The sequence below is a fragment of the Tachypleus tridentatus genome, chromosome 1 (genome assembly GCF_004210375.1).
Source record: "Tachypleus tridentatus isolate NWPU-2018 chromosome 1, ASM421037v1, whole genome shotgun sequence".
Taxonomy (NCBI): domain Eukaryota; kingdom Metazoa; phylum Arthropoda; class Merostomata; order Xiphosura; family Limulidae; genus Tachypleus; species Tachypleus tridentatus.
The window spans coordinates 121,355,693-121,382,570 of NC_134825.1; the positions used below are offsets into that span (position 1 = coordinate 121,355,693).

The 26,878-nt window shown below is 34.1% G+C and overlaps 1 protein-coding gene across 3 annotated transcripts in view; it reads left to right on the forward strand.

Moving 5' to 3' along the window:
• LOC143222536 (uncharacterized) overlaps positions 1-26,878 on the forward strand; it is a 102,682-nt gene that overhangs the window by 32,602 nt on the left and 43,202 nt on the right. For 2 of the 3 annotated variants that reach the window (XM_076449165.1, XM_076449155.1), the window contains exons 5-8: positions 7,089-7,637; positions 8,855-8,974; positions 12,158-12,349; positions 25,532-25,814. In XM_076449165.1, the coding sequence (XP_076305280.1) occupies positions 7,089-7,637; positions 8,855-8,974; positions 12,158-12,349; positions 25,532-25,814 (1,144 nt within the window). The remainder of the gene's footprint in view (positions 1-7,088; positions 7,638-8,854; positions 8,975-12,157; positions 12,350-25,531; positions 25,815-26,878) is intronic. The other variant, XM_076449174.1, reaches the window with a different exon arrangement.

Sequence of the window (26,878 nt, forward strand, 5' to 3'; positions counted from 1 at the left end):
ACATGGAACAGTTAAATTTTGATTCTGTATATTTACTGGAAAATGTTTGTCTTCCCTTTTCATTCAGGAGTTATTAGAAGGACTTACTGGTTCCATCAAGTCAGTAAGTTGCACTCTGGAAATATCTGTACTACAAAACATCAAACTCCTCATGAATTTAAAGGCCATTGGGGAAATATTTTCAAAGTTACTCCCCATGCTACTTTGAATTCCTCAATAGAAGTTATTGTTGAGAGGGATTTAAAGAACATTCCCAAGTCTGAGATCCTCACTGGTTTCTCCAGCCAAGACATTTCTGTTGTATGCTGTATCTATACTTGTGAGGACATGATAATGCTGCCTGTAAGTGTCTTATTTTGAGTGTTACATCCCCATGTCCACCTGTCACTGTCAAGGCAGGTTACTTAAACAGCTACATATTCCCAACCCTCTATGTTTCCAGTATCAGCAGTTCCATTATTCAAAGTTGTCTTGTGATTCTCTAAAGTGTGCTTGTTGTAGTGGCAAAGACCACAGTGCCTGTGAGTGCAAAGTGGAACTTCACCATGCTAACTGTAGTGGGTCCCACCTTTCTTACTTTTGTTCTTGCTTTAAGTAGGTGGAGGAGAAAGAGGTCCAACATTTAAAAATAGTGAACAGTATTTCCAACCCAGAGGCTTGGAGGATAATGTTTTCTATATGGACACATGCTGCTGCACTATGTTCCACTGCTACAGTAGGAGTGCAGACAGATCTTTTTGTGCTTCCAACAGAGTCGTTCTTTAATCAGGTGAAGAGTCTTTTGTTCTCCATGGTTAAAAGAGTTGATGAGTCAATGTTTACTTTTATCTCTGTTCCCACCATTCTTTCAAATTACTTTTTCAATCAACATCCTTTGGTCCTGGCTTTTTTTTAAGTTCATCTTCTTTGGCCCCAAGATTCATTTTTTTCAGTTGCTAGATTCTAGTCCATTGACAGAGACCTGCTTGTGTGACCCAGAGTAGGATCCATGGAGGTCAAGAGACCTCCTTCTACTAAAGAAAAATGACATGGTCAAAAACAGAAGGACTGCCACCAAGTTCTTCTCCACCTTGATTAAAATGGCTACTTTGATGCAGTTGAACTGTCGAGAACTCCATTCCATTCTAATGTGGATTACATTAAGGCTTTGATTGATTCTTATCATCCTTTGTGTCTTTTTTTACAAGAAATGTTTTAGAAACCTGCTGATATAGTCACCTTTTTGCAGTTTTCTTTGTACCGGAATGAGGCTGTGTGATGGACAAATGCAAGTGGGGGTGCCACTCGATACACCCTTGGAGACCATAGTCATCCAGGGTTTCCTTGGGTCATACATTTCTGTTTGTTCTTACTACCTATCTCCTTGAGAGAACTATGGTCAATCAGACCTTGATGCTTTGATGCTCTCATTGGACAGTTGCCATCTATGTTTTTAATCCTGATGTTGATGAGAGAAGTAATTTTGTAGAGCATATGCTCTTGGATCACAACCTTTTCCATTTAGTAATGACTCTTATAAGGTTATTTTCATGCACCTAGTCAGTCTTTTACTAATTTTGATCTTAATATTTGTTCCCTTTTATTTTTCTCTCACATTTCTTGGACAGTGACCCATGAGGCAGTGATCATTTTTCTGTAATTTTGAGGGAGACTGGCTGTGGTTGATGCCACCCAACTTGCATGCCTTGGTCCATGGAAGCTGGACTGGGCCAACAGGCTCTCTTTCACTGATCTGTTGGAACTTGATCCTGCTGTTACCTGTATGACATTGTTAGATAACTGCATAGCAGCAGTAACTAACTGTATGTCCAAACAGTTGCTCAATGTGCTCTTAAAATCTCAAAATGTTTTCCACTGTATCCTTATCTATGATGGAGTTATGCCTACCAAATGGCACAGAAGGCCCAAAAATGAGCCTGGGATACCTTTTGTAAGTATTCCACACTTTTAAACCCTTTTGCTTTTCAGTAGGCCTGTGCTCATGCATGGCAGGTAAGATGGAATGTTGGATTAAGTTCACAACTGGCATCTCTTCTACCACGAGTTCCAAAATCATATGGGACAAGAATTGGAAGGTCAGTAAGCAGTTTACTTCCCTCTCCATCTCGATCTTGCTCTTTGATGGCCAGGAAGTTTCTGCTGCTCAAAGCCTTGGTGATACCTCTGTTTCATTCCCCACCTTCTTTGCCTTACACTGGTGGAACTCAAACTTGCTCTTTACCAGTCTTGCAGTACATTGGTCAGACCTGATGATATTCACTACAAGATGCTGCACCATCTCTCTTGCTTTGTTTGTGGTTGTTTTTAATTGGGTCTGGCAGGAAAATGTTTTTCTTCATGTTTGACACTTGGCTATTGTCCTCCTGAGATTTCTTCCATTGTCCAGTTGCTTTGATGAGCTGTCTCTGTAAGGTAAGAGGATGGTTAAAGCTCATCGTGTTTGGTTCTCTGAACCAAACAATCTGCTCTTCCTCACCCACTGTAGATTCTGACACCAGTGCTCCACTGTGGACCACTTGATTGGACTTGAAATATTTATCAGGGAAGACATTTTGTTTTTGTATTCTTTGACCTTGAGATGGCGTACAGTACTGCATGTAGGTACAGCATTTTGGGTTACGTGGCCATTTACCCACTTTTGTACAGAACGTTTTAATGGATTGGCAATTGTAAGTCCATGTGGGCTTGATCTTTTTTCATTGTTTTCCACAAGAAGTTAAAAGTCCCTCAGGGCTGTGCTTTGAGTGTCACACTTTTCATTGTGAAGATAAATGATATCAGTGCACAACTTCCTCCTACAGTTGGAAACAGACTCTATGTCAACAACTTCCACATATTGTGTTAGTTGTTGAACATAAAGTTTATTGAGTAGCAACTTCAGACTGCCCTCAATCATTTATTGAAGTGGACCACAGCAAATGGTTTTACCTTTTCTTTCTCTAAAACTGTTTGCATACACTTTTGCTACCAGTGGGGTATTCACCCTGATCTTGAGCTCTGTCTCAGTGGTGTTGTTCTTCTTATGGTCCCTGAGGCAAAGTTCTTGGGGCTTATCTTTGACTGTAAACTGACTATCACTTCACACATCAAGCAGCTATGCATCAAGTGTACAAGGGCATTGAACATCCTGTGTGTTCTCTTTCACTACTCTGGGAACAGATCAATGTTCTGTGTTAAAGATATATTGTGCTCTCGTTCGATCCAAACTGGACCACGGGTTTCTGGTCTGTGGTTCTGCCAGGACCTCGACCCCATTCACCATCTGGGACTTTGGCTCTGCAGGGGGGCTTTCTGTACTCCTCCAGTCCAGAGTTTGTGCACCGAGTCACATAAACCTCCTCTTCATCTCTGCTACTTGCAACTTTATTCACTGTATATTTCAAAACTTGGATCCTTACCACATCATCTCAACTGGGGTTATATCTTCCTTCCTTGGTGTGTTATGCTTTTTCAGAATAGATGATTTGTCATTTTTCTTTTGGCCTTCATGTTCAGGTGCAGCTGGCTGAATTGGGTCTGTCTTTGGATGACATTGCTGTCACCACTGTTCAGCTCATCCCACCATGACTTGTTACCGTTTCCACCTGTGACCTTTCTTTGAGCCATCTAAGGAAGGAGGATACTCCAATTTGGAATTATTGTCTTCTATTGTCAAACATCTTTTGAATTGTCCCACCTTTCCCATTTATACAGATTGTTCAAAGTAAGATAACTCTGTGGGCTGTGCCATGGTTTGTTGTGGTTTGGTGATTGCACATAGAATCCCCTCTACAGTTTCTGTGTTCACTGCCAAATTGCACACCATTTTTCTTGCTATGGATCACATAGAAGTACACTGATTGTACTATTTATACTGACTCGAGTAGATCTCTACTGGTTCTGGAATTGCTTCATGTCAGTTCTTATAGATATTCAAAACTGACTGTCCCATTTCTCTTTATCATCTACTTCTATCCAGTTTTACTGGTTACTAGGCCACATAGGTATTAACAGGAACAAGTTTGTTGACATTGCAGGTATGTCTGTCTGTCTGTTCTGGTACTATCACTGTCATGTCTGTTCCATATATGGACTACAGTCCTGTATTCAAGGTTTAAACTCATGCCAGTTGGCAGTCAACTTAGAGTGAGCAGTGTGATAACATACTTTCCCAGATCAAACTTTCTGTTAATCTTTGGCTGTCTTGTTTCTGTAAGATCAGAAGGAGGAAGATATCCTGTCTAGAATAAGCATTAATCACATCATTTTATTTTATCTGGGACTGATGTACCAACGTGTGGCCTTTGTGACATTGAAGTCACAATAGCATATGTTTTACTGTCATGTCGGTTGTGACAACTCTGAACGATGGTACCATTTTAGACAGGTTTTTTTTTCCATGGATTTACCCCTGACGACAGACAGTGGTGATGGTGACACTGTCCAGTATTCATGTTTTTTATATTTTTGAGGACCATTGACCTTTTAAATTCTAAGTATTTTATCTGAATTTTGGCCATTGTTTTGTTAGGACATGATTTCTTTTTAGATGTTCCAATAATTTTACTTTTTTTACCAGTTTGTTGCAGGTAGCCTAGTTGCTTTGCACCAATAAATGCTAAACAACTAATCCACAAACCAACCTTTTGGCTGTGAATTGTAGATTTCTAGACTGTAGATGGTGCATTTAACATCCTGTCATTCCCCCCCCCTCTTCTCACAGTGGAAATACTTAGCTTAATTGAAGAAACTGAATAAAAACATAATAGTATATAGTTTTAACTGTAGAAATATTGTATAATTTTTATGTTGTGAAATTTACAAAATTTGAGAAGAACATTGAAGAACCTCTTTTCTGTTTAGAATTTTAATTTTTGTCAGTGTTAATCATAAATTATCTTTGTGTGTACAGTTAATTTGAACTTGAATGGTATTAATTAACATATTTGTTACTTCAATTTAATGACTGTAGTAATAAGTTACAATTGTAAAGTGTAACAACACAGAAAAATTAGTTACTGATGGTGATTTATTAGGGATGTGTTCTGACTGATCTCAGTTAAGATCACATATTTAAAAGATAGTTTAAAAAAATTATTTGCTTTGTTTGAATATAATAAACTTAATAGTGTTCAAAGAATAAGGATTTTGGCTGCATTTGAATCATTGGAATATTTTGTTATTACTTTCTACACTCTCTGAACCTTAATAGAATCAGCTGATGCCTTGTCATAGAAGAAAGTTTCCATAGCTTTCAAACAAATTTTCAGGAACAAAAAGATAATTTAAAGAAACTAGAAATATAAATAAATAATGGTTGCTAGGAGATGATAGTATTAAGCCAGTTATATTTTTAACACATTATTTTTTATTTAGTCCCTCAGATTTTGATGAATTAGAAGGTGTTTCAACAACACTGTCTCATGTATTGCTGATAATCACTTAAACCAGTGCTTTGAACAGAGTTTATGAAGTATGACTGTTGATAGTAGAAGGCCTTAACTCTTTCAAAACTTTTGTTATATAACTAGTAGTACTCTCTCTCTCGTAATGCATGATAATGCAAAAGAGATTTTTCTTATGAATAGATGATTAAAAGCCATTGCTTCAGTAAGATAATTAAATTCAAATGCTGAACTTGTCATCAGACAACTCAAATTGTTTGGTACATTAAGAAAAGTTTATTAGACAGCAGAGAAGATAATATATTGTTGGTCAATGTATAAAACCAATAGAGAAACATGTTGTATAATAAACACAAGTGTGGCTGGATCTTGAGTGATGGTGTTAAGAAATCAATGTAATAAAGATGGCACCATGACTATTAATAGATAAAACCTGCAAAAGAAATGAAACAACCTGACTGAATTGTGGGAAATAATATAGGACATTCAGAAAAATATCTGGAAGTCATTTACTGATGAACATGTAATAATATAAAAAGGTGTGTTACTCTCTTTAAATTGCATAAAAAATATGAATGCAATGAAGGGTTGACTATTTACCAGTGTTACACTAGCCTGATGAATTTTTCACATGGTTATTCATTAGATTTGTTGTTTCTCCATGGCAAAATTTTGTTATTGATTTCTCAAACTTATCATATTTAAATTGTTTATTTCAATAAAGCAAACAAAGAAAGTAATTTAGAAAAGGTTTTACGTTTTGTGATGTGTTTTAAAACAAGTTAAGGCCTCTGTTCTCTGAATGAAAATAGTTCATTAATAATTTCAACATCTGAATAATTTTAATATTTGAATACTAAGACAGTAACAGTGCTGGTTTTATTTTTTACTGGGATCATAAAAATTATAATTTCCTAAAGCCATGTTAATTTAACTTACTTCTCTGACAGGCCCAACATGTCCAGGTAGTTAAGGTACTCGACTTGTAATCTGAGGGTCATGGGTTCGAATCCCTGTCATGCCAAATATACTCACCATTTCAACTGTGGGGGCATTATAATGTGACAGTCGATCTCACTATTTGTTGGTAAAAGAGAATTCCAAGAGACTGTATTTTATTTAGTAATTAGAAGAATTTTTACTTTTAGTTTTTAATGACTGTTATGGAGACAGTAAGTGTTGAGTTATGCAAAACTTCCAAATTCATTTCTAAAACCAAATATACAATACTAATAAAACATTTTTGGTACATATTGTATTTTAATAGCAACACTTATGTGTGACAGCCCCTGGACTAATGATCTGTTAGGTTCATGGCCAAATGCTTAAAATGTTAAAGTAAATCTCTGACATTGTACAGCATAGTAACTTCTATTTTCTGTAATAATAGTGTATCAATTATAAATTTACTATTTAGTTGCAATTACTCATTGTTTATGATTTATATTTGTGTATTATATGTGTTTCCATGATTATTATCCATTACTGTATATTTTAGTTGAGAACATTACATATATAATGCATTTGCATATATTTTAAATTCTTTTTGTTTAAATGTGATTTATTAAAATGTTTAATTTAGGAAATTGTTCACAAGATGATTAATGTTAACAGTAACTAATAATTTGTAATATTCCACATAATTTTATGACATGGAATTTCATTTGATACTTTTTACTATAATTTTTTACCTTTATTTTTCAGCGAGGCAAATGCATCTTGTAGAACCTAAGAAACCTATAGCTTTAAATAACTTGCATTTCAAGAATATCACAAAAAGAAAAGTGAAGCAGGCTCAGAGACTCAGTAGACTTTCTCCTGTGAAACAAAAAATATTACAAAATAAAAAGATGAATGAAACTAAAACTGTTGACAAAACACTACCAAACTACAAATATCCAAGGAAAGGAAAGAAACTAAAAATACAGCATAAACCTGGACAAGATGGTGTAGCTACATGTGTGGATACAAGAGTGAAAACAAACTTGAATAAAGTTACAAAAGGGGTGAAAAGACAGATAATTAAGAAACGTAAATCAAAGAGTTCTCTTGTAATTTCAGATAGTGTGCAGATTATGTCTTCAAGTAAACTGGCTGAGAGTGTCTGTAAAACTGAACATAGTGATTTGCCAAGGGTTGAAGCCGATAGTTTTTCTAAGCAGACTGAAGCGAATGCTGTTCATGAGATGAAAGAAAATGATTATTTTATTAAACCTGTTAGCAGTGAGTCTAAGCAAAAGCAAACACATTCAGGTAAGGTCTTTATTCTAATTACTTAGTATTGTTTTCTTTTACATCTTTTGTGAATTTCACAGGTGTTTCCACAAAGTCTTGTATCATCTTGTGCATCTGTCAAATTCATAAGTAAGACACACTAATAACTACAAATGTTAAACATTTGTAGAACTTTACAGGCTTATGAAGTTGTCAGTGTGTTAGAACCTTTGGGTTTTCTATCTCTCACATAAACATTGTGGTATAAACTAAGAGGTTAAGTTAGGCCTCAACAGAAATATTAACAACATATCCAACCTTTTTTTTGCTTTCTTTCTTCCATGCTTTCATAGTAAATTGACTCAACAAAAGAGTTTCTATGATAAGCTGGTATGAATAAAAAAAATTTATAATAACCTACTGAATTTGTCATTAGAGATCCTGTTGGATTTTATTGTGGATTGACAGGTATTAATACATTATTACATATAAGATACTTTTTGAACTATCCTTTAAAATGTAATGGATCTATTCTACTGTTTGTGACACTCCTGTTGCTTTATGTGTGTCAGTCCTGATGGTGGTAACAGAAAGCCATCAAAACATGTTTAATCATTTCTAATGTTGGCTGTTGGCCAAATAAAGTTTCACTGTGCATTTTCAATTGTACTTTTTGCTTTTTTTTCTTTTACAAGCATCCTTAGATAATTTCTATTTAAAGATAATATTTTTTAGCATTCTAAACCTATGTATTAAATTTAGGCTTGTTGTAAATTTTAAAAGATTTGGAAAATTATGAGAAATCACAGATTTCATTGCTGAAAGGAGCCCAGCAATGTTCCTTTAGTTTGAAAAGATTGTTTCTCTTTTGTCAAGAGGTATTTATAGCCAGGTACAATAATTTGCCAAGATTATATTTTAGAATGTGTACTTAAGTCTTCATATTGCTTTATATCATATTAGTATACTTTTAAAATTTTAAATGATGGTTTAGTTTTAATTAAGTTGTTGGTTTGAGTTTGTTAGTAATTGATGTGCTTGAGGCAGAACTCAAAATGGATCGTGTTAACTGAAGCAGAATGTAAACATTAAGTTTTACTAGTTATTTTGCTGAAATATTTTATGTAAATTTAAGTTACTCTGATGGTTAAAAATTGTAATGATTTTAATTTATAGATTATGAAAGTTTTAATTAACATGTTTCAAAATAAGCATTTAAATGATTTTACTGGAACATGACTCTTGTTTTAATATAGAACGAGAAGTTGTGGTGCGAAAAGGTCCAAGAACTAAACATGTTTGTCGAAGAGCAGCAGTTGCGTTAGGTTTGAAGCAAGCAACTTTCCCAACAAATGAGAAAAAAACCAGAAAAACTGGTAAATTACTTTTAATTATATTTTGTTTCATAATAAGTATTAAACATGGTAAATCCAAAAGTATTGTTAATTATGAAAGTTTTGAAATTTCTTTAAATTTCATCATCAGTGCTGAAACTTCAAAAATAGTTCAAAATATTCCAATTATAAAAAAAAAGAGAATTGCTGGGAACTTTGAAGAGAATTAGTTTTAATAGCATTCCTTCTGCTGTGAATTGTGCAATCTCATTTGTGTATGCCAGCATACACAAGTTTTGTTTAGGCACATTTTAAATTGCTAACGTGCTTTTGCCATTGTTGCTTGTGTAAAAATAATTTTTAAATCATGTACATGACTTATGTAGTGGAAGTATTTTTTTCATATTGCAACTAATACAGCTATTTACCTGGTCAGCACTGATGTCCATGGCACGTGCATTGTTGTTGAGTGCACATTAACCCAATTCAGAAACTACAATCCAATTTGTTAATTCCAGCATGTGTAAAACAATGATGGTAGCTGCTATGACATACGTTTCTCTAGGTTTTTAAAGTGGGAGTTTCCAGGAGATAAGAAAATAATATGGAACTGTATTGGTTGTAAAGATAAATATTTTTATGAATCAATACTGTATTGCTGATATGTTCATATTCTACTAACAGGTGACAGATTATCATACATGCGTGCCATTTTTCTGCTGAAACGCGGATTTCTGCGGTTTTCAAACAGCCAACGATCATCCATGAGATTTGTGTAAATTTGAGGAGAAAATATGAGCAATTTGGGGGCCGGGTAGGTGGTTCTTGAGGAGAAATCATATTTTTTCAATGTTTATTGCAGAAAAAAAAAAATCTGACCGCCATCTTGGAGGCAGTCTTGTTTCGTCTCGTTGCAGGTCTCGTGGTCTGGTATCATGTGCATACCAGACAATAAAATATTCTCTACGCTTCAAAGAAACAACAGCAATTGAAATGTTTAAAAGGAAAGATGTTCATTTTGATCCTGTAGACAAGAGAATGTGTAAGGACATTGGATCAGCAGCTTCAAAGTATACCTCAAAGCTGAGGGAGAATCAGAAGTAAAGGGCAGAAAGGCTTGAGGCCTATGGTTCTGTGAAATCTGGCCCAGCCAACTTGGCTAAAGAAAAAATCCAGAAAGCCGCAGAGGCACAGAGAGTTGCCCATTCAGAGAAGGAGAGAAAAAAAAGCTCGGAAGAGAGCACTGGAAACCCTTGTCTCGAAAAAGAGGAAAGTAGTCAAGATTGATTAAAGGAAATTAAGTGATTTGATATTTGACTGTAATTTATGCAGCAGAGCAGAAGTTGATATCAGTGACTGAAAAACATTTTATTATTTTCTGCAGCATACAGTGCCAGTGGTTTATTTTAAAGCATATTATTAATTTTATTTTGAAGCAATGTCAAAGCTTTCCTTGATTTGCTGTTTCAGTTTGTATTGTGAAAGAATGAAAAATATACTGATATTGAGGTACCAGTAATTTACTGACAAGATTGTATAGATGAACAAGTTTTACTGTAGGTAGTCATGTAGAGTAATTTTAAGTAATTTGAAATTTTAATGGAATACATGCAGCAGAGCAGTAGTTGTTGATGTCAGTGACTGTACAAAATTTAATTTCTGAGGCATATCACTGATATCAGTAGTTTAATATTGATCCATATCAGTAGTTGAATTTTTAAGCAATGTCATAGCTTTCCTTCATATGCTGTTTTAGTTTGTATTGTCAATTTGTGAAAGAATGGAAAATTCACTAACATTAAGGTACCAGTAGTATAATGACAAGATTGCATAGATGAACAATTTGAACTGTAGGTAGTCATGATTAGTCAAAAGAGTAATTTTATGTGATTTGAAAATTGTATGGAATATATGCAGCAGAGAAGTAGTTATTGGCAATGACTGTAAAACATTTAATTGGCAGCATATCAGTAGTTGATGATGATGATGTTATTGATGACAAAAAGGATAATAATGAAATGATTTGTATTTGAAATATTTACTGAGTTATTTTGGTTTATTAACTCATATTACTAATATATTTTGATTTAGAAAAAAATTAAACTGAATAAATAGCAAATAAACAATCTTAAATTTCATTTATTTACTTTTTATTTTATTTGTTAATTTTAGATATTTTGATATATCTTCTAAAAAATGAATGTAAATTAAAAGAATAAATCAATCTGCTAAAAACTGTAAATGAAAGTTATAGTTTTTATTAGTTTGATTTAGTCTTTTAATTTCCTTTTGTTATTTTATATGATATATATTGTGTACTTTTCCAACATTGCAGTGTCAAAAAACATAAAGAAATTATGTCCCAGATTGCACCAAATCACACCAAATAGCATCCATTTTTTTAAAATTTCATTTTAAAATGAATGTTGTGTTTAGGTATTCTAAACTATTTTTGGCAGATACGTGTTTTAAAAGTATAATCAGTGTATCTGAATATAAAGGAGGTATTATCTCGCCTTTTATGTTTGTGTCAGAAAAAACATGCTCACAAAGGTCAGACCTAGAGGTGGCCTCATTGCTGCTCTGCCTGTCTGGTTATAAAAATGACCAATAAAAGTGAAGTGATTATTCTTGAGAATCAATTTAAATATTTTAATGAAACTATTTTTGGTTATAGTTCTGGGCATATTAGTGAAAAATACTGAATATCAAAATTTACCACCACAAATTTGTTTGCATTAAGAAATTTAGCTATCTCTCGAGTTGTGGAAAAAGAACTTTAACAGTAAATTGGTTCCTACGTAGTGAGATTAATGCAGGTACTAGATATTTAACAAGTTTGTAAATGTGGGAACCATGAGTAGATAGAATAGGTCTGAGGAGTAAGCCATTTTAGTGTATTTTCTGAAAGCCATATGGGAACCTACAGGATAAAATTCTGCAGAAGTTATGTCTCATTATGACATGATATATAAAGGATTGATCATGAATTAAGGCTGAATTTGAATGTTTCATGTTTATTTTTAATGTCTTCTTTATAAAACTAAAAAAAAAACCCTCATGTTTAGGTAGCATCATTTTTGGAATGAACCAGTGAACTTATGTGTGTGTGTATATATATCTATATATATTGAAATAACTATGAAAGTTATCATAATCAAAGGTTTTTTTTCATACAATTTTTCTTAGATTTCTTAAATTAGAATTTTTATTTTTAACTTCCAGGGCATACTTTGAAATCTCGAGAAGTTGTAGCAAGAAAAGGACCAAGAATCAAACATGTATGTCGCAGAGCAGCTGTTGCATTGGGCTTGAAGCAGGCTAAATTTCCAGTGGGTAAAGAGAAGAAACAGTTTAGCTTAAGTGCATTGCCTGTTGATGAGAAGGAAAAAGTTGTGGAGAGTGAGGCACAGCAGAGTACGTATGTGTAATTTTGAGTAAATGAGTACACTGATTTAACATATGTTTATGGATTATTTTTTTAATCTGGTTTCATGCTTTATTTTAAGGAATAGGATGAGTCACAGAAGCCAAAATGCATTTACCCAGATCGAATAGTTTGATTACTCTCTGCTCATCATAATTTTAGAGACAGGATCAAGAGGGTTATGGGGGTGGAGTGTCATTAAACGTTGTAAATGTAGTGAGTGTTGGTAAAATAATCTTAAAGATGTAGTGTAGCATTACCTGTTCTAGGGCCAAGTGCATATGATTTATCATGAAAGAAAAACAATGCTTCAATTTTAAACTTAAATTGTTTTTGAATAAAGCTACTTTCCAAAACATGCTTACCATCTGCTGACACTGTAGCTATTTTGAGATCTCTAGTATTTCTGCTCTTTTCCCTTCTGCAGGTTGAAAACTCCTGCACCAGTCTCTATATCCATTCAGTTGCTTTAGGCAAATTTTAATTTATACGTTATTCTGCCATGTTCAGTACACCTTCTATCTAGGCACTGTATGTAAGGACCTCATTGCAATAATGTAATCACTTTTCTTGACAAAGCATTAGCATGGGTTTCTATTAACAGGAGTGTTGTGCTTATTTACATTGTGATTTTGAATGTGGTTGGCATTTTTATCATTATTTTACATTTAAAATTATACATTATGCAATAATAATAATCAAAATGATGATTATGAATTCCCAAGTTAATGTTTCTATTATAGATGTCAATCAGAACTCTTTTCTGCCACCTCTGTTATCGGGTGTTTTCAAGAACCAGGAGGACGATCATTTTTAATCAAGACTGTACATATGATTCATAATGAGATGGGAAACATATCTCTGACCTAAGGGTGTCTCTACAGAGGGTTCTGAGTTGGCTTTTTGAAACGACCTGGGTATGACTGGTGTGAATTTACTTTTTTTCTGGCTCCTTTTTTAACTAGGTCAGTTGCAACAAAGGATCATTTTGAGCAGCCACCTCCAACATCTTTTCTTAAGTTCATTAATAAAATTTGTAAGGTTTTGGAGATCTCTTCTATTTCATTTGATGCTTCTCTGTTTGTGTTAGCAGAGAGGATACCAAGTGATGACTTGGTTTCCTACTCCTCTTGATATTGCTTGTCATGCTGTGAGAGTGGGTGCTCAGTTACGTATCAGGATAGCTATGCCTTGTATCCCACATTTATTGAATCAGCAAACTTTGACTTATCATTTATCAGAAGGTCTGTTTATATTCTCAGTGGATGCACCCACTTTTGGAATTGTTGGGGATTAGATTGGAACCTGCGATTACTTTAAACAGACCAGTTTTTTTGTATTCATCTTACACTCACGTTCTCCTCAGTACAACATTGATAAGTTTAAGATAGAAGTTGGACTGAATACGAATACCTCAGAACATTGAGGATGAGTTGTGATTTAGCTGATGTTTACCTCAGTCAGACTGTCTTTTTCTATTTTTTCTTTGGTCTTCTGGATGGTCTGTTTTTGGGATTTATTTGGTAGAGATCCTTTGTTAGAAAGGGTTCGTTTACCATCATCTGTCTTGGGGAAGGTACGAGAAGCACTTTTTCTCCATTCCATATTATGTACTGGAGTTTCAGATACGTTAGAATCCTGAATTGACACTTCCTATTCCCATCTGTTTTTATGGATCTTGGCTCCTCGCCTTTCAATTTTAAATTTAAGACTGTTGGCCTGCAGTGTTTCTCAACCTCGTTCTTTTGGTTGCCAAATCTGTTGGTTCCTATAATAGGGTCCATTCCTATTCTTGAGAATGTTTGGCTTAGGCAGACTGACAACAATGGCATCAGTAACTATCCTGAGGGTGGGGAAGCAGTTGGTGCACGATTACATCACTTTCAAGACATTTGGATTTCTTTCACTATGGATACTCCAGGTTCTAGCTTCAGGGTTGGTCATTTAATTTGTATCACTTCTACTGTTATCTACTCAATCTGTTACATTTTCACTTCCAACAGTTCCACAATGAATGGAGCTTTGTTCCCAGGCCATAAGAGAGTTGTTAATAAAAAAAGCAGTAGAGAGGATTGATCCTGTTCTTCTGGGATTTTATTCCTGATTATTTTTGTTACCAAAGAAGACAGGAGATTGAAATCCAGTCACTGATCTGTTTCATCTAAACCAATTTTTTAGAGCCTCCTTACTTCATTATGGAATATTTTCCCATTTTTCAAAGGTACTTTTACTAGGGCTGTGGATGAATAAGTTCATTGTTACTGATGCTTATCTCTATATTCCATTGGCAGAACCTTCTTGGAGGTTTCTTAGGTTTGTGTATAGGGCTCAGGTGCTACAGTTTTGGGTTTTTCATTTTGGTCTTGTATCAGCACCTTATGTCTTTTGCAGTGTTGTTCAAGCCTTTTCACATCACCTCCATTCATTGACTGGCTCCTTTTGCTCCATCTCATCAATTAGCAGAACAACATTCTCAGATTTTCATTTCAAAATCCACATAAATATGAGTTGTTATCAGATTGGAGAAATCTGTTTTGTCACAGACACAATATATTGTCCATTTTGGTGTGTCTTTCAATACCCACTTAAGTCATGCTCAACCAACTTTTTCATGCCATAAAAAATCCAGTAGGCCTTTACTCCTGTTACCTTCTAATGCATGGATGGTTGTCTCTCTTTTGGGCATGTGAAGCATCACTTGAACCACTCATTCATTTGGGTCAAGCCCAGATAAAGTCCCTTCATTGGTCACTGCACAGTCAGTGGATCATGCATTTTAATCCTTTGGATCATCCTTCTCTTTATTTTTCAGAAGCAAGATTTTTGATTGCAAATGGTATTTGGATCAGAAAAACAACACTTTTGGAGTTCAATTTCACCTCCTCATCCTAAGATTCAGCTGTTCAGAGATGTATCTTTTCAGGGCCGAAGAGCTTAACTTCAAGGTCAGGAGTTCAGTGTATTTGGACAGATGATGGACATACCCTTCATATCTAAGTTTTTGAATTTCTTGCTGTACAGTAGGCTGTGGTTCAAGGTCTGTCTATTAAAGGAAAACATTGTCATGATATGTTTTGACAATTCAAGGTTGTGTTTCAGATTTCTTGTCAAGGAAACACACATTGTCAAGACTTTTGTTTTTATACTTTTGATTCTCTCTACTAGGCTCATTTGTATTGTATCAGTCTTTTAGCTTTTTATGTTCCAGAAATGATGAATTTGATTGCAGAACACTTGTCTCAACCCAGTCAAATGTTTCAACAGAGTGGATGCTACATTATGATGTTTTTCAGTAGATTTGCTTTCAGTTGAGGTCGTTAATGATCTGTGCTTTTGTGACACATTGAATTTCTCAACTGAAGTTGTCTTGGTTTCCAGTACCTCATTCTCAAGCTATGGGAGTAGATGTATCTATTTAGGATTGGACAGATTTACATCTGTACGTCTTTTCTCTGATTTTGCTATTCTCCCGAGTTCTGACTTTGGTTCATTCTACTCCTTGTGTGTTCTCATAGTTGTACCTTATTAACCAGCTCAAGTGTAGTTCCTATTTCTTTAATATCTGATGGAATGATCAACTGTACCTCTTGTGGTAGTCTGTTGCAACAGTCTTAATCAGACATTCTCCATCCAGATGCTCAGAAACTCAGTTGTCAGTAATGTGGTCCATTGCTCGAGATAAGGTTTTAACCTCTAAGGACTCTGTTTTCACCAGATCTCTCTCAATGGATTAATCATGGTAATTTATCAACAAAAATGGATTAGTTATTATCAGTGGTATGTATTCAAATGTGATTAATGCCCCTTCCTCCAAAAGTATCTTATTCTATTTTGAAAATATTGCAAGGTTTGTTAATCCCCAGTTCTGTCAGGCCAATGCAAATCCTTTCATATTATTTGGCCCAAATGACCTTTTCAGTTACCGAATTGGGATTTTACAGTTGCTTTATGTGTATTGACTTATCGTTTTAAGCCGTTATCTTTTAAGTTCTTTGTGTCACCTTTAACTAAATACTCAGTCATATATTTTGTTGTTGGCTTGTGGATGTTGTTGGTCAGTGTTGTTTGCAATTCATGTGCATAGGGCTTTTTATCATTCCATTTTTGTCTTACTCTACCCTAATAAGTCTTTATTTCCCAAGACTGACAGTGAGGGAAGGGTATAAATCCTTCTGACCAATGGATTTGAGAAACATTTCTCACCCTTAAGGCCAGTTGAACTCCAATCATTTGTTGTGTATTGTCAGGATTCTGAGGTGTTACGTAGCTTACACTAATTACTTTAGAGGTGCTAAAAATTAACCCTTTATTTATTCTTGATAACCTTGATGAGATCGACTTGTAAATTAATCCACGTTGCATATTCTGGACTATACAGAATTTATACACAATCAAGAAAACTTTTGTGAGTTGCATATCATCAGATTCCTCACATTCCTGTGTCTTTAGCTGCTCAACTGAATGACCCACTGGAGAGGACATTGTATGGACTGGTATGTGAATTTTATTTATTCTTTTTGACCCTGCAAAACCAGTTGGTTTGGGCACTCAACTTGTAATCTGAGGGTTGTGTGTTGTTTAAATACTTTTTTTGCCAAACCTACTTGCCCATTCAGCTGTAGGGGCATTATAGTGTTACTGTCATTTTCATTATTAATTAGTGAAAGAGTAGCCTAAGAGTTGGAAGTAATGATGACTAGCTGCCTTTCCTATAGCCTTTCACTACTAAATTATAGGTAGCTAGTACAGATAGATCTCATATAACTTTGTACAAAATTCAAACCAAATCAAATGTAATTCTTTTCTCATATGCTATATACATGATTGGGCATTTTTTTCTTCTACCCTCTGTGGCAAGTTTGATCATATCTGCTAGCTAAAACAGTGAGGCAAGTATTTATTTTTCATGCCTCTTTTATCTCTACTTTTCAGGGTCCCTTACACCCTCCCCTTTGTTTTTACTGTATCGCACTCTGTGGCACACCTGCCTAGGCAACACATGCTATTTCACTATGTTTACTACTGATTGCAACAGACTTTGCATCTATGAGGTGTTTTGTAAGACTATTTAAAAACTCACCCAGTGGTATTACCATACTGTGGTGGATTGCCACTCTTGGACTACCGTAACTAAAATTAAAAGTGATTCTTTTGATCTTCAGGTTTATTAAATCAGGGTCAGTTTGCTTTTAAAAATGTTTAAGGAACTTGGTTGAAATATAGCACTGTTCTCAGGCTCCTCAGTGTGCATTACTCCTCAGATTCTACTAGTGGAGCTCAGGGAGTTTTTACTATACCTGGTTTCCAGTTCTTGTGTAGTGGACAGAGGCTTTTCTCCAAAGTGTTAGAGTGAATTCCTCCACATTTGAAGAATAGGGTGATACTGGGGACACTCTTACCATGATCCCTTTGTGTTTTTTTCCCAGGTGCAGGTTGGAGAGTGAAGTTGAAGGTTCATAATTTCAGACCATATGAGTTCTATTCCTTTTTTTGAGTAAGGCATACACAGTCCTATTGTTTTGAGCCTGGGATGTTGCTTTTCAGGTTCAGGAGAAGGTCCATATACTTTAGTGTTGTTTAATTTTTCATTGTAATTCTGATTGTTTTGAAACTCATAACTCTGTGACTGCAGGTTGAGAATCAGTCAATGTGATGTGTGTGTGTGTGTGTGCATATAATATTGCAGTTCTATTGCCCTAAACACTGTCATGAGATATAGGGTCCAAAACCCCTTCACTCCAACTCTTGAGTAGTGAAACCTTGGCTTTCTCTTCTGGTTGGCCATTAATGATGATCATTCATACAGTTGCCTTATTGCTACAGGAAATAATTTTAGAGTGAAGAGCATGCTTGTTCAGAATGCACTGTGGTTTCCCCATTCAGGTATTAATTTCATCTTTGTACATCCATTATCTATGCAGATACTTTCTGTATGGCTAATAATCTAACCAGCCTCTCTACCTCTTCATTGTTGGATTACAGTAGAGGTAAGTTTGTTTTCAAAGTTAACATTTTCTTATATTGAAAGTCTATTTCCAATAATACTTAACTCTGTTGACACTGTCGCACCATTCCTTTCAACTAAGAGCTGGTTTTAGAGATTGGGATGGTGTTGGTCTTGAAAAAAGTGATAAAAACTTATCTGAATGTGGTGCTCATATACAAGTATAAGGATAGAAGATGCATTGACATAGGTGGAGAGTATCAGGTGAGAGTTATTGCCAAGGGCAGTTGAGTGAGCACTGACATAGGTGGAGAATATCATGAGAGAGTTATTGCCATGGGCAGTTGAGTGAGCACTGAAATAGGTGGAGTGTATGAGGTGAGAGTTATTGCCAAGGGCAGTTGAGTGAGCACTGATATAGGTGAAGAGTATCAGGTGAGAGTTATTACCAAGGGCAGTTGAGTGAGCACTGACATAGGTGGAGAGTATCAGGTGAGAGTTATTGCCAAGGGTAGTTGAGTGAGCACTGACATAGGTGGAGAGTATCAGGTGAGAGTTATTGCCAAGGGCAGTTGAGTGAAACCAACATAGGTGGAGAGTATCAGGTGAGAGTTACTGCCAAGGGCAGTTGAGTGAGCAACCGACATAGGTGGAGAGTATCAGGTGAGAGTTATTGCCAAGGGCAGCCGAGTGAGCACCAACATAGGTGGAGAGTATCAGGTGAGAGTTACGCCAAGGGTAGTTGAGTGAGCACTGACATAGGTGGAGAGTATCAGGTGAGAGTTATTACCAAGGGCAGTTGAGTGAACACTGACATATGTGGAGTGTATCAGGTGAGAGTTATTACCAAGGGCGGTTGAGTGAGCACTGACATAGGTGGAGAGTATCAGGTGAGAGTTATTGCCAAGGGCAGTTGAGTGAGCACTAACATAGGTGGAGAGTATCAGGTGAGAGTTATTGCCAAGGGTAGTTGAGTGAGCAACCGACATAGGTGGAGAGTATCAGGTGAGAGTTATTACCAAGGGCAGTTGAGTGAACACCGACATATGTGGAGTGTATCAGGTGAGAGTTATTACCAAGGGCAGCTGAGTGAGCACCGACATAGTTGGAGTGTATCAGGTGAGAGTTATTGCAAAGGGCAGTTGAGTGAGCACTGACATAGGTGGAGAGTATCAGGTGAGAGTTATTGCCAAGGGCAGTTGAGTGAGCACTAACATAGGTGGAGAGTATCAGGTGAGAGTTATTGCCAAGGGTAGTTGAGTGAGCACTGACATAGGTGGAGAGTATCAGGTGAGAGTTATTACCAAGGGCAGTTGAGTGAACACTGACATATGTGGAGTGTATCAGGTGAGAGTTATTACCAAGGGCAGTTGAGTGAGCACTGACATAGTTGGAGTGTATCAGGTGAGAGTTATTGCAAAGGGCAGTTGAGTGAGCACTGACATAGGTGGAGAGTATCAGGTGAGAGTTATTGCCAAGGGCAGTTGAGTAAGTATAAAAGATTGGAGCAAACAAATAAAAACCAGACCAATGCTTAGATGGATAAAGAATACATCCTGGAAGTCAAGCAGTAATTAAAAGTGTCAGCAGAGGTAAACTTTAGTGTAAATATATTTTCAGTGTGAGAAAATATTACTTTGATTACATGTTTATGTCACTGGTCTATGGCTTTTTGAAGCTGAGGTACAGATAATAGCACACCAGGACAAATGCAATAGAGAAATAATGATTAGTTAAAAATTAATAAAATTACATTTATGTTGGTGTTATAAACTCAATTTAACACTATTTTGTTTAAAACTGTTTTGATTTTTCTTCTTAAGTGGCTATGAATTCTTTATCATGTTCAGAAAAAGTTAAAATTCACAATCACCAATTATTTCATTTGGAGTTTTGTGAACTGAAAATCAAAATTTGCTGCTGTTAATGTTTTTATGTACAAAATAAATTAAACATCTAAAAAATCAAGCCTGAGTATATGTGTGTGTGTGTTGAATTGTAATTAATTTGGTGGTGCCTTTGAGGTAGGATGTTTCAATCCATATATGATAAAGTTTAGTGAATGCCATATTGGGATATTAAATAAATACTATCTAATGAGAGTAGTAGTGATGCATTGAGATGGCTTGCAGTATGTTAAATAAGTTCTTAAATGCTGATTTTTTAAAGTTATAAAGAAATTGTATTATTTTAAAAGTGAAGATTACACACTCATACTTTCACCCCAGTCAAAAGTAAGAAAGAGAGATTAGAAATGTTAGCCTTACACTTTGTAAACTTATAAAGATGCTGCATAAATGAGAGTTAGTATAATATACTCAAGTTTATGTGGGAGAATTCTCATAAGCTAAGGGAATGAAATAATGTTTATTTACTATAGTCTTTATGTGCTATATGGGTTGTGCTTTAAGCAGATAGATAATGAATTTATAAACTTTTAATATAGTGGTTCGAAAAGGAGAAATTGTTTAACTTACATAATTTAAGTATTTCTTTAGTGTAATCTAATTGACTTTCATATGACCTTTCTAACAGTTGTATCAAGTGTTTTCATACTAGTAATTACTACCATTGGTCTCTAATTGATTTTTTGCTGATGGTAAGTTAATTTTAACAAAAATAGCCATGGTTCATGGGTATTAATAACCATGTGAATAGCTTTGTTTAATAACCGTGTGAATAGCTTTGTTTAATAATCATGTGAATAGCTTTGTTTAATAACCATGTGAATAGCTCTGTTTAATAACCATGTGAATAGCTTTGTTTAATAACCATGTGAATAGCTTTGTTTAATAACCATGTGAATAGCTTTGTTTAATAACCATGTGATGAATAGCTTTGTTTAATAACCATGTGAGTAGCTTTGTTTAATAACCATGTGAGTAGCTTTGTTTAATAACCATGTGAGTAGCTTTGTTTAATAACCATGTGAGTAGCTTTGTTTAATAACCATGTGAGTAGCTTTGTTTAATAACCATGTGAATAGCTTTGTTTAATAACCATGTGAGTAGCTTTGTTTAATAACCATGTGAATAGCTTTGTTTAATAACCATGACAAATACTATTTTGAAAAAGTAAAGAAACTTTATCAATAGCTAGCTTGCACATGTAAATTTCTGTATTAATCTATTCCCAAAGGATTATATTTTATCTATGTCATCACAGACATCCTTTTCTGTGCATGTCAAGAAATCTTTAGTGAGTTATATTCAAAAGTTAATTAAACTACTTTTAATTTGTGTTATACCAGTAAATATACTATGAAATTGTAGCTAATAATCCATATTGTAGTGGTATATAAGTTCTAAGTTCAATATTAAAACAAATTTTGAATGTTCCCTGGTGTGAGAAATATGACTAGTATTCCACTCTTTAGTTTATTTAATGCTTCTCCACCTGGTACATAATTTTATAGCCTTCTAGTCTTGTTTGGTTATAGAGCCATCTAGTAGAAAATCAGACCCTCTTGTCACATCTTCTCTTTTAGGATTTGTTAATAATTCTCTCTTATGTTTACTACTTTATTGTTTATAACCATGGAAAATATATTAATTAACTATATGACAAAATCCACGTAAATTGTGATAGTTATGGAACTTTGCCTGCTTTTTCTGTGTTATGATTTTATGGTCTTTGTTGCAATATTTTAAGTAAATAAACATTTAGTACACTACCACCATTAGTATAAAAAATAGGGTTAAGTGTTATCAACGGTCAAGAAAAAAAAAGAACTAAGAGAGAGAAGGTTCAGGTAAGTACTTTACTTCTTGAAGAAAGAGAAGGTTCAGGTAAGTACTTTACTTCTTGAAGAAAGAGAAGGTTCAGGTAAGTACTTTACTTCTTGAAGAGAGAGAAGGTTCAGGTAAGTACTTTACTTCTTGAAGAGAGAGAAGGTTCAGGTAAGTACTTTACTTCTTGAAGAGAGAGAAGGTTCAGGTAAGTACTTTACTTCTTGAAGAAAGAGAAGGTTCAGGTAAGTACTTTACTTCTTGAAGAGAGAGAAGGTTCAGGTAAGTACTTTACTTCTTGAAGAGAGAGAAGGTTCAGGTAAGTACTTTACTACTTGAAGAAAGAGAAGGTTCAGGTAAGCACTTTACTCTTGAAGAGAGAGAGGTTCAGGTAAGCACTTTACTCTGAAGAGAGAAGGTCCAGGTAAGTACTTTACTTCTTGAAGAGAGAAAGGTCCAGGTAAGTACTTTACTCTGAAGAGAGAGAAGGTTCAGGTAAGTACTTTACTCTTGAAGAGAGAGAAGGTCCAGGTAAGTACTTTACTCTTGAAGAGAGAGAAGGTCCAGGTAAGCACTTTACTCTTGAAGAGAGAGAGGTTCAGGTAAGCACTTTACTCTCTGAAGAGAGAGAAGGTTCAGGTAAGTACTTTACTCTTGAAGAGAGAAGGTTCAGGTAAGTACTTTACTCTTGAAGAGAGAGAGGTTCAGGTAAGCACTTTACTCTTGAAGAGAGAGAAGGTCCAGGTAAGTACTTTACTTCTTGAAGAGAGAGAGAAGGTTCAGGTAAGTACTTTACTCTTGAAGAGAGAGAAAGGTCCAGGTAAGTACTTCACTCTTGAAGAGAGAGAAGGTCCAGGTAAGTACTTTACTTCTTGAAGAGAGAGAAGGTTCAGGTAAGTACTTTACTTCTTGAAGAGAGAGAAGGTTCAGGTAAGTACTTTACTTCTTGAAGAGAGAGATGTTTCAGGTAAGTACTTTACTTCTTGAAGAGAGAGAAGGTTCAGGTAAGTACTTTACTTCTAGAAGAGAGAGAAGGTTCAGGTAAGTACTTTACTTCTAGAAGAGAGAGAAGGTTCAGGTAAGTACTTTTTGAAGAGAGAGAAGGTTCAGGTAAGTACTTCTTGAAGAGAGAGAAGGTTCGGGTAAGTACTTCTTGAAGAGAGAGAAGGTTCAGGTAAGTACTTTACTTCTTGAAGAGAGAGAAGGTTCAGGTAAGTACTTTACTTCTTGAAGAGAGAGAAGGTTCAGGTAAGTACTTTACTTCTTGAAGAGAGAGAAGGTTCAGGTAAGTACTTTACTTCTTGATTTTCATGTGTATTTGGTATATACTACAATAAAAGTAACTGAAACGTAAATGTAGGAAACTCTTTAGGTAGTTAAAGCTACCTTAGGTAAAATAAATGTTTCTCAAGGTGTGCATGTAAGTAGCTCATGAGTAATGGAATTCAATAACTTAAATCTGGCTGCACATTTTCCAAGAGATTTAGAACTAAATTGGTGCAGATACTAGTTACAGTTCAAAGGACAATAAAATAATAAAATTTAAGTATAAATACATGTATTCTGTTGTGAGTTTAAAGCTACTTAGGATAAACAAATGTAGTTTCGTGTTACAATTGTAAGTCATTCTAGAAAGACAAAAGTGTAAATTTAAATTTATTTTGATATATATTTGGATGGTTACAAGGTTGGTCAGATTAACCAACCTTGTATAAGAGTTAGGGTAGAGAAAATAACATATACAAATATAATGTTTTACATTAATAATGTTTGAAATATATTTAGGAGGTCTTAAAATTAAACAAATTTGAGATTTTTGAGATAAAAGTATTTTTAATCTTAAAAAGAAAATTATTTTGCATTTGAACTAGTTAAAAAATACCCAATATATGTGGGGACAAATATTTTTCTATTCTAAAATTATTTTGCTAAAAACTGTTTTTTCGTATATGATAAACTTGTAATATTTGCTGAATGTCTACAAAATTTTGTGAAGATATATTTACTGTATCAAAACTATAATGACTTTAATCATAATCTACAGGTATCTGTTACTGTGCATGACACAAAATTTAAATTTGTTTTATTCAAAATTTTATTCAATTATTTTGTGTTTATGTTATTCAAATTAGTATAGCATAAAACCTTAGTTTATATTTTGATAGTATATAAGTTATATAAGTTCTTATTTCTTGGCAGCTTATTTGGTCAAATAAACTATTCCTGTATAGAGACAGGTTAGAGAAAATAACAGATAAAATATAAAGTTTTACTGAAGTCAAATCTGTGAAATGTATTTTAAGTGATTTAAGGGATTCCATAAATGGAATTTGAGATTTTTGAGATGAAGAAAAGTATTTTTAATCTTGACATGAAAATTACTTTTCACGAAGGTCATTCCAAACAGATATTCAGTTTATTTGTGGACAAATCTTTAGTTTACTTTATTAAAAATACTTCACTGAAAATAAGATTTTTTGTGTGTGAAAGACTTATAATCTTAACTGAAAGGCTACCAGATTTTGTGAAGATGTATACACTATATTGGAAGTTAAAAGTGATTAGGTCAGTATAAAGTTATGAAGATGTACACACTATATTGGAAGTTAAAAGTGATTAGGTCAGTATAAAGTTAGATTAGAGAAAATGAAAGATGAAATTAACTGGAAAAAAGTTATTTAGGTTTTAATGATTACAAAAAAGATATTTGAAAACTTTTTAAATGAATAAAATTATTTTTGCATTTATTGGAGTTGACACTGGCTTCATATATTCAAATATAAGTCTTTAATAAAAACACAGAATTAATCTTTTTTCTTTTTTTTATACAAAAGACCTAGTATTTTGTGAAGATATCCTTACCATGTTAAAAGTTGTAGTATGGAAATTGGTGGTTAATTTGGGGTTTGAAAAGACAGTGTAATCTATCAATCCCATACCAAAATAGTTAACAGCTGCTGAAACATATTTAGTGCTTTGAACACCTCATGTTAATTTTTACTGTTTGTTTGATGTTTTTGAAGTCCTGGGAAATATCAGTTGATTAAATCGTAAACATAAAATAAAAATGTGGTTTCAGAGCCACCTGTGAGTAAACTTTGACAATAATTTTGATGGCTGTTGGCTCTGATTGGCTGATTTCAGCATTTACACAACTCCAGTATCACTGTAACCAACCTTACTTGTTCATCTGTTGTTATGTTGAAAAGATGTACACATTTATAGGACTGTTTCAACACTACTGGCAGAAGTAGTAGAATACTTTTAGGAAAGGTATTTGTTTATTTAAATCTATCAAATTTATTAAAAATGCATATTGTCAAGTCATTAGAGTGTTAGATGTACTTAATATTTATATATTTCATTTACATAATGGACTTCTAAGATGAATTCACATGTATGGTAATTTTAGTTTTGGTCTTGACATTTTTGTAAAACGTGTTTGAAAAATACAATATTTATATAATTGGGTGCATTTTTTTTTTTTTTTTTTGATATAGGAGTTTCAGACCATGATGACTTTGGCTCATTGGAAGTCAATAGTCAGCCATTTAGTAATGCAGGGAAGTATTATTTAGAGGGGATCATCAAAGAAAAACTAAAGAATAATAGAAAAGTGTCCTTATCTTCTAAAAAGAATAATAAAATTCCTTATAAAACTTCTAAAGTTTCAAACCAATTGACCAAGAAATATGGCCAGCATTCGGATCGTGTGAGGAAGGTTAGGTGCAAGAATTGTGAAGGCTGTCTTGCAGTGGAATGTGGGAGGTGTAATTATTGCCTGTAAGTATACAGTTTTTATGTTGCATTTCACTTCAGTGTACATGTAAATGCTGTAGAATACACAAGTTTTATAATAATTCCAAGCATGAAGATCAAGTTGTTTATTGTAATTACAAAACAGTGTAACGACAATTTTGAAAACATACTCAAGTTGCATCTAATGATAAAGTCACTGTCACCAAAAATATCTCTAACATAAGAGTTTGCTGTTGTTCTTGTTTCAATTGTCAAGGTAATATTTTGGATCAGTTAAAGTTTTTAATTAGAGTTTTGTGAAGTACTTACTAAGATAGGTAAAAGAGGTTAAATTGTAATTTTAGACAAAGTAGTTTATGATAAAAATAAAAAACTGTTAGAGGAAAGTTCTTGGCTCATAATAGGTTTAAAACTGTAGTAAACAGTTGCTTTATTTTGACATCAAAAGAAAGGAAGACCTTGTTCCCTTAAGGTATATTTTATGTAGGATTTTTGTGCTACATAAAAATTGGTAACCATTTTTGCTAGTTGTGGATAATAAAAGATCATTGTCTCATCCTTTAGTAAAATATAATTGTCAAGAATATTTATTTTCAATTAACTCTTGTATGTAGTACACCTTAAAAAATTAGTTGATTTTGTTAACAAAATTAGAGATAAATATGGAATCAACTGATAAACTAGTTTATTTTGACATTGCTTCCAGTTAAAGAGGAATCTGATTGTCTTTAAAATAGATTGTTAAAAATTAAAAACTTTTCTCTGTTATAGATGGGTTAGATCTTGATGCTAATCCATGAGTATGTGCCATTCAATTTTGTGAATATGCTGCCTTTGGTAACCTATTCTATCACTCTCATCCAACATCATTGATTATCTGCCAATATTTTTATTCACTGATAAAAGAAAACAATTATGTTTGGCCTGTTTTTATAAAATTTTGATAATCAAGGGTGCATTTAAAGGATATTTGAGGAATTACTAAATACTGTAATTTTATGAAGACGACACACATATACACACATTTTTGGAAAAAGGTTAAATAAATGAAGATCTTTTTTTTTTGTTTGAGTTTACTGTTTTATTCA